The 9,354-nt window shown below is 42.4% G+C and overlaps 1 protein-coding gene across 1 annotated transcript in view; it reads left to right on the forward strand.

Moving 5' to 3' along the window:
* Positions 1-4,112: 4,112 nt before the first annotated feature.
* IL20RB (interleukin 20 receptor beta) overlaps positions 4,113-9,354 on the forward strand; it is a 29,722-nt gene continuing 24,480 nt past the window's right edge. The window contains exon 1 of the mRNA XM_008588973.1: positions 4,113-4,200. Coding sequence (XP_008587195.1) covers positions 4,113-4,200 — 88 coding nt within the window. The remainder of the gene's footprint in view (positions 4,201-9,354) is intronic.

Below are 9,354 nucleotides of genomic sequence, written 5' to 3' on the forward strand. Positions count from 1 at the left end.
CAGCATTAAAGCGGCTGCCACCTGAAACACTGAGAGCAGTTTTTTCTTTCTCTCATCGTGGTTTCTCTTGCCTTCATGAGTTCCATAGGTCTCTCCTCCTCTTCCCCTGAGCTCCAGCCACCCCAGCTTGGCTGATTTTACATTTTCATAGTTGTAAATTTGTTGATTTGTGGGAGACAGTGAAGCTGTGGACCGTCTATTCGGCCATCTTGACTGAAACTAGAACTATTTTATAAAGAAAACAAAATTTATTGCTTACAGTTTCTGAGGCTGGGAAGTCCAAAGTCCAGGGAACACATCTGGTGAGGGTCTCCTTTGGTAGTGTCTTTACAGCAATTCAAGGGTCTCACATGGCACAAAATGGCAGAGCAGAGAGACTCTCACATGCTCTCCTTTTTTCAAAAAATTTTTTTAATTTTTAAATTATTTTTGTCCTTTTATGAGACCAGCTGCACCACACTCAGCCAGTGAGCGCTGTGAGCACACTGGTCATCCCTATATAGGATCTGAACCCGCAGTGGGAGCGCTGCCACGTTCCCAGTGCCGCACCCTCCCAAGTGCGCCACAGGCTTGGCCCCACATGCTCTCCTTTTAAGGACCTCAGAGCGATGCCACTGGCCACGCAGTTATTAATCCATTCACTAAGTCATGGTCTTACAGTCTAATCACCTCTTCAAGGCCCCACCTTTCAATTACCGTAATGGGATTTCCCACCCACAGCAGTTACAGTGGGAATTAAGCTTCTAATATATGGAAATATTGGTGACACAATTCAATCAATCCACAGCACCGTCCACTGGAACTCCTCCCGAGATTACAAATGACCTTCCAGTTGCTAAATCCAGGGGACATTTTTCAATTATTAACTCACTGGCCTTCTTTTCTGCACTCCTCCTTGATAATTACCTCATCCTTCATCGTTTCCAGAATCAGTTTGTCCCTGGACCACTTCTTTGACCTATTTGTCTTTTCCCCTGTATCTCCCTATTTCCTTTTTCTTGTCCTGGTCTGTAAATGTGGGTCCTCTTCAGGGGCACATCCACAGCCCTCCTTAATAATCTACATACTCTCCTTTGATGATCTCACCCACTTCCTGGTCTCATTACCACTGAAATGCTGGAGGTAGGGGAGATGGTACCATACCATTTGTTACCAGGCACAGGGCTGGCTGCTTGCCCCCTTTCAAAAGCAAACCATTCAAAAATCAAATGTTGGTAAAAATGAAGCTCTTATTCAGGAATATCAGTGACCTGAAGAGTGCTGTTAGGCTAACCCATCTTTCTGGTAAACCCGAAGGAGGGTGGCCAAACTAAAGCCGTCTCCCAGAGTCAGTTTTACTGATGGGTTTTTTTTTTTTTTTCCTTTTTGTCTTTTTTCGTGTCCGGCAACGGATCGCAACCCTCAGTGTTGCGCCTGTACCGGACCGGGACCGGCAACGGGATCGCAACCCTCGGCGCTGCGCCCGCACCTCGCTCAGCCAGTGAGCGGGAACCGGTCTGTATGTGGGATCCGAACCCTCGGCGGGAGCGCCGCTGCACCCCCAAGCGGCGCACTGTAGCAGTGCGCCGCCGGGCCGACCCTTACTGATGGGTTTTTTTTTTTTTCCTTTTTGTCTTGTTTCGTGTCCGGCAACGGAACGCAACCCTCAATGCTGCGCCTGTACCGGACCGGGACCGGCAACGGGATCGCAACCCTCGGCGCTGCGCCCGCACCTCGCTCAGCCAGTGAGCGGGAACCGGTCTGTATGTGGGATCCGAACCCTCGGCGGGAGCGCCGCTGCACTCCCAAGCGGCGCACTGTAGCAGTGCGCCACCGGGCCGACCCTTACTGATGGGTTTTTAAAGAGGGGGTTGAGGCAATGGAATGTGGGAAATGAAAAGCAAAAGGGAGGAGGATGTGAGTTGTGGGGGCTCCATGCAAGGAGCCAGGTGCAAAGTCTCGCCATGACTATGTCTGGTTTCTGTTCCCATCTTTGTTGTTATTGCCGGGTCCTGCTGGAGGGGTGGAATCAGCATAGCTTTACTGATCTCTTTCTTAGTTTCCCAGGGTCTGGATAGTGCAAGACTGTAGTTTTAGGCTGACTGGAAGCAACTTTGCATTCATGTAAATAATATCATCTTGCCCCATGACCGAGGTTCAAAATATCAAATAACCATGGGAAAAGAGGAAACTCAGAGAAATGCATGCCAAGAAAAAAGCTGTGTCCTTTTAAAATCCTTTAGAGCCCATGCAGTTTTAGGTTCCAACATGGCTTCAGTCCTGCTCATGCCAGCACCTTGACACTCATCAACTTGAGACAAAAGTTATTTACATACTCGAGACTCCCCCTGCCTATATAAGCATCTCAAATTCAAGTGTATCAGGCTGAACATCTGCAACCTTTTTCTGCACCACCCCAATCCTGCCTGCCTTGACCCCCCTCCACCCACCTCCTTTCCATTACTTCAGTTGAGGTGTTACCATCCCATTTACCTGAACCTAGAACCTGAAAGTCATGTTTGGCTCCCCCCACCCACCCTCCCAATCCACTCAATATTCAGGAGCTGTTAATTCTACCTCCTTTTTTCTTTTGAATTTGGTCACTTCTCTGTACAGACATGGCGAATCTAGTGGAGACCAACAGCATCTGTCGCCTAGATGACTGCTGTAGCTCCCTCCTGGCCCTCCTGCCTCCAGTCTGGCCCCCTGCACTGCTTTCTCCACCCTAGTTATAATCTTTTTAAAGCTCAAGTGAGAGAATGAAATGACCAAATGCCTTTGACATTCACTACTCTTAGGATAAACTTCAAGCTCCTCAACAAGGTATTCAAAGCTTTCTGGAATTCTGTTTCTGTCTGCCTTTGAGCTCCATTTCTGGCCACTCCAACCTTACTCTCCAATTGCAGCAAACTTCTTGTAGTTTCCTAAACACGATATGTCTGGCTGATTTTTCCCCGCCCCCCTCAGGGTTCAGTACTCAGTCCCAAAGTCACCTCCTCCAGGAAGTCTTCTATGATCCCACAGGATGGGTTAGACGTTTCTCCTTAGTGCTTCTATGTCCCCTCATGAATATTTCTGTCACTTCATTTTCAATATTGATTTATAATTATTCCCATGTCCATCTTCTGCACTAGTTGGGAATTTCTTGTTAATGGCAGGAACTGTTGAATTTCCAGAATCTAGCACACAGTAGTCCCTCAGCAAATGTTTGTTGAATGAATAAATAAATGACTATGTTCCCTAAGGTTACATTGCAAGTAAGTTATAAAACTGGAACCAAAATATTTTGCACTCTAAAAACCATGTTTATTCCACTATTGTATTTACACATTAAGGTGTTTCAGGATCCTTAAAGAGCTGAATTTTAAGGGACCAAACCCTAGCATAAGGTTTTCCTTCCAATTTTTAAAATTGATTTTAATTTTTCAATAATACATTCGCATGGTTCAGTAATCAAACGGTATGAAAAGGTATTCAGTAGAGAGTTTTGTTCCCATTTTTCTCCTCCATCTTCCCAATTTCCACTCTCTGTCCCAAGGTAACCAATCTTGTTAGTTGCTTATATCTCCTTCCAGATTTTCTTTTGCACATGCATGCAAATATGAAGCTATATATTCTTCTTACCTCCTGACTTTTAGAAAGGTATTAACTTTTTTTTTTTAACTTCTCTACTTGTTTTGAAGTGGGTATGTATTAGCAAAAAGAGCTAATCAGTACCCAGCTTGAATGAACACAGAGAGGGAGACTTGGAAGAGGACAGCTATTTGATGAAGGGAGAAGATAATCCTGCCTGCTCACTGGCCTCTGGGGACATCCAGGACCTCCCAGGACAGAACCGACAGTCCAGATATCTCCCCCAGGCATATTCTCAAGCTCCCCAGTGTTACCTTTTCTCTGGAACTCTCTTAGGCCACTCCCCCTGATGCAATATCTGGGTTTGGTCAGAAAGGAGGGTGCTGCAGAGCCCGCCCTTCTGAGTTGTCGGGGCCGGCTCCTCTTTCCGGAACAATTCAGTCTTCACTGCGACTCAGACCTGAGCTCCAACATCTGTGTTCTGAAGCGAGATGGCTGAAATGGACAGAATGCTTCATTCTGGAAGGAAGCAATGTTCCAGGTCACACTGAGTCTGCCAAATGCAGACCCTCACAATAGTTCTAGGAGAAGTCTGGACAAATCTTACTATGTGGTGTTTCTACGCCTTTATTCCATGTTTGCTCATAGGTAAGTATGAATTAGAATACATACAATAGTCTGGGCCTCAAATATAGGTTAAGAAGGTGAAAAAAACTTTTCCAGAATTTGGGGTTGAAATACGAGGGTACTTCAAAAAGTTCATGGAAAGATTCGTATTATCTTTCAATTCTATTCTACACACCTCATACGTGTGTAGAACATTTTATGCCTGTTTTAAAAAAAAGGTTTTTCACCTAAATCTCCATCTCGATATTCCAAAGAAAAGTCTTGCATTCTGTTTGGAAATCTCTCTCTTAGCATCCACAGAACAATTTAGAAAGAAAAGTTATCAAAATTAATAGTCTAAAGGTTAGCAGAGCTCCATCCATTTTGTTATTTATCTCATCTGGTTTTAAAGGGTGCAACATAGTTCTCTCAGTCTTTCTGTGTGTGTCTTGAAGATATTAACTGTAAGGACAGATTAAAGTAAAAACTATTCTAACAAAATACACACAAATTACAAGACATAATCTGCAAGCTTAATGTTGGGTACAAGACTTATACAAATTAGATTTCTCTCCTGGTCATCGAAGAAAAAGTACTCCATAGCATTTAAAAAAACATTTGGTTTGGGGCATTTTCCCTGACAGTAAAATTACATAGTTTTCTCTGTTCCATTTCTGGTTGCTTGTACCTCTCTGCTTTATCATTCCAAAATTGCTGCTCCTTCGCCTTTGATGTTTCTTCGTGTCAAATCACATTTAAGAGAAATTTCTAATTTTAATACTTCAAAATACTGGGCACTTTGCAGTGTTGCTAAGAGCCTCAGGGACTTTCTGTCTTCTTTTTTTCCTGTTAATACAGAACTAATTATTCTAGTTGGTTTAAATCAGACAACAAATCAGTGCTAAGGCTATTTGCAAATGTTTAGAACTGGTTTAAGCATTAAATTTATGGTGTTCCTTCCTAGCTCAGAAACCTTCATAGCTCCCAGTTGTTCAGCACGTGATGTCCAAATTCTGCTGTTTCTCATGACCTGTCATATTCAGGCCCTACCCTATGTTTATTCAGCCCTATTTCTCGCTACTCCTTGGAAACAGATATGGACTGCAGGTAGCTACTGTCTTCACAGTCATATTAAACTCTTTCCTTTCCTTGTCCTGGCCTTTATTGTTATAATTTCCCACCAGAAGCACCATCTCCAGTTTCTTTCCCATCCCAAGCCCATGCTCCCCTCTTTATTCCAGATGTCTCCTTTCTCCTACATATCCTCCCCAGACCTCTCTGTCCTTTGCCCCTTGACCCCATGGACTCTAGTTTCAGTGGGTTACTTCTCTTTCCTGGGGGAGTACCCATAGCCCCTAGCACAGGCTAAGGATGCTGGTTGTTTGGTTAGTTTGTTGGTTGACTGTTTAGTGGTTGGGGAAAAAAGTTGCCAGGGAAACACTTCTCCATTCAGCCAAAGGGAGAAAGTGGGAGGCCGAAAGAGAAGAGGAAAGGCTAGCATTTTTAATTTGACATTTTCTTCAATGAGTTCAGTCTTTTGAATCTTTTCTTAAGACTAGATCATACAACTTCAGTTTTCTCATCTGCGAAACGGTCATAATAGCAACCCTGACGTTGTGAGGGGTTAAATAAGACGATGCAAACAAAATCACTTTGAAGACTTCAATATATCCCCCACCCCCAAATGTTAGTTATTATCGTCTGTTGGTTATGCAAACAGATGGTGGTGTCAGCAGATAATTGCTTTAGTTGTGGTGGCCTTTATGCAGTTTTGACCATTTCCTCTGGATTGTGTAGGTAACTGCGATGAGTTCTGCAGTTTATAAATGAACTTCTATTCATTACTAGATCACTGGACAGATGGGAAGAGTTGTTGCTCTCTTTCATAGAAATCATTTGCCCTGGGCCGGCCCGGTGGCGCACTGGATAGTGCGCCGCTTGGGAAGCGTGGCGGCGCTCCCGCCCGAGGGTTCGGATCCCACATACAGACCAGTTCCCGCTCACTGGTTGAGCGAGGCGCGGGAGCAACGCCGAGGGTTGCGGTCCCGTTGCCGGTTCCCGATCCGGTATGGGGGCAACACTGAGGGTTGCGATCCGTTGCCGGACACGGAAAAAGGCAAAAGACAAAAAAAAAAAAAAAGAAATCATTTGCCTTTCCCTGTCCCTTCCAAATAATAGTGCATGATTCCAGAAGCTGATTCCCACTCCCAATAATAACAGCAATAACAATGATGACCGTCACAACTGCAATTTCTGAGCACGCACTGTGCTCTAGGTTAGAGAAAATGTTCTCTTGATATCTTACATCAATTCTGCAAGATAGGTGTTATTATCCCTGTTTTACACATTAGGAAACAGCAACTCAGAGAGGTTCAGTTATTTTCCAAGTATTTATGTCTAGTAAGTGTTGTCATTGGGATTTGACTCTGGTTTGGCCGGCTCCAGAGCCTGTGCCCTTTGTACCCTGCAGAAGAAGCTGAGACATTGAAACAGGACAAAAAAAGAGAGGAGGGTCAAAGTAAAGGAAGTAAAGAAGATGGGGCTACCTTTTCTGATGCATTTGCCTTAAAAACTGTTGGATGTAAAGGTGATGGAAAGAAGACCCAAATGAGGGGAGTTGACATCAGACTCAGTGGGGGGTTCTTCTAGGGAAGAGGTAAGTTTGCCAAAGAGCATTGTTGTGGGCAGCCTTCATGGAGCTTCCCTTGCACAGATTCAAGATGTTAGGAAATAGGCACTCAGCATAAACCTTAGAGCAGCAAAAAGGTCTAATTTAAGATGGATGGGGAATTAAGAAAAAAGAATTCAGGCCTAGCCTGATTTCCCTAAGGGAGCCAAGACTTGCTTCGCTTGCCAATCTGTGTTTGTTTAGCACCTCTGAGCACCTTTTAATGTGCCAGGTTTAGGGCTGGGTGCTGATTAGAGAGATGAACAAAACAGAGTCCCTTTTCTTCAGGGAACATAAGACCCTGGTGGGAAATATACCGAAGTCTTTGGCATTTGGGGATTTAACATAGTTTTAACTATTCCTTAGTCACTAGAAGGTCTACATCAGTGGTACCCAGTCTCAAGTGCACATTGGAATCATCCGGAGAGCTTTTAAAAACATAAATGCTGGGACTTCACAGCCAGAGATTCTGAATTAATTTAGAGTGCTGCCTGGGCATTGAGATTTTTCAAAACTCCCTGGGTGGGGCTTCTTAGAGAAGTGGTTGATTCCAGGGCTAGGCAGGGAAAATACAACATGAGACAGGAGCATCCTGTGGTAAGTAATGCAGTGCTTTAAAAAGGATGGCAGCCTAAATGCAACATAGTATCCTGGATTTGATCCTGGAATGGAAAAAAGACCTTAGTGGAAAAACGGAACATTCAAATAAAGTCTGGAGTTTAGTTAATGGTAGTGTACCAATGTTGGTTTCTTAGTTTTGACAAACGTGTCATGGTTATATAAGATGTTAGCATTAGGGGAAACTGGATGAAGAGTACACAGGAACTCTGTGTACTATCCTTGCGATTTTTCTGTAAATCTGAAATTATTGCAAGAATAAAGAGTCTATTAATGAAAATAATATGAAAAAAGAGGGTGGGAGATAGAAACAAGTCAAAAAGGACACAGGTGTCAACCAGAAAGAGCTCCCAGTGGCCAAAGCCCAAACAATTTGAGTAACTAAATAACAATAGTGTTGGGCAGTAATCATAGAATAAAATAAATATCCATTAGTTCTTACTGATATAAATAAATCATCGAATAAATAAATAAATGGTGGAGAAGAAAAAACTCTTTCTTACAGAAGAATCTAATTAAATAAAAAATTGCTATTAGAGCATCACAGCAATAATTGTTGCAAGTAATATCCACCTATGGTTTGAATGTCCCCTTCAAAACTCATATTGAAGCTTAATCCCTGATGTGTCGAGGTGTGGGGCCTTTGGGATGTGATTGGACCATGAAGGATCTGTCCTCACGAATGAGTTAATCCATTCATGGATTAATGCATTAATGGATTATCAGGGGAGTGGAATGGATGGCTTTATAAGAAGAAGGGATTCCTGAGCTCACACATGAGCACACTCTTGCTCACTTGCTGTTTGATGCCCTGTGCCACCTTGGGACTCTGCAGAGAGTTTCCACCAGTAAGAAGACCCTCACCAGACATGCCCCCTTGACCTTGGACTTCCCAGCCTCCAAGATTGTAAGAAATAAATTTTGTTTCCTTATAAATCACCCAGTTTTAGGTATTCTGTTATAAGTGACAGAAAACTAAGACACCACTGATATCTGTTAAAATTAATGAGTGAAAGTTTGAGGAGAAAGAGAATATTTGAATAGTCTCAAAGTATCTCCGCCAAGGTATTTAATAACCATGAAAGAGGAAATGGTAACTTTACACTAGAAATGCTGCCTTGACCAAGTAATCAAGGTTAACATCACCAGTAATAAGACACATTGACGTCATGTACTCCCTTTGAGTACATGGCAAAAATGTATAACTTCAATCAAATGGTGTGAAAACATCAGACAAAACTAAACTGAGAAATATTGTACAAAACAACTGGCCAGTACTCTTCAAAAATATCAAGTTCATTGATGTCATAGAAGTAGAGAATAGAATAATGGTTACCAGATGCTGGGAAGGGCAGGGGGGGAGGGGTTAGTGGGTACAAAAATACAGTTAGATATGATTAATAAATTCTAGTGTCTGATCACAGTAGACTGTCTATAGTGAACAATAATTTATTGTATACTTCAAAATAGCTAGAAGAGAAGATTTGGAATGTTCCCAATGCAAATGATAAATGTTTGAGGTGATGGATATCTCAATTACCCTCATTTTATCATTACACACTGTATACATGTATCAAAATATCATATGTACCCCATAAATATGTACGATTATTATGTTTAAATTAAAAATAAATTAATTTAAAAAATGTCAAGGTCATAAAAGACAAAGACTGAGAACAGATTGGAGGAGACTAACTAGATACGACAACTAAATGTGGAGTCCTGGATGGGTTCCTAGGGGGAAAAAAAGAGCATTAAAGGAAAAACTGGTGAAATTTGAATAAAATCTGAAGTTCAGTTAATAATAATTCATCAATATTAATATCCTAGTTTTCATAATTGTACTATGGTTATGTACATATGGAAGGCTGAGTGAAGGATATATAGGGGCTTTCTACTATTTTGCAACT

Source organism: Galeopterus variegatus, unplaced genomic scaffold (assembly GCF_000696425.1).
Source record: "Galeopterus variegatus unplaced genomic scaffold, G_variegatus-3.0.2 Scaffold5133, whole genome shotgun sequence".
NCBI classification, from domain to species: domain Eukaryota; kingdom Metazoa; phylum Chordata; class Mammalia; order Dermoptera; family Cynocephalidae; genus Galeopterus; species Galeopterus variegatus.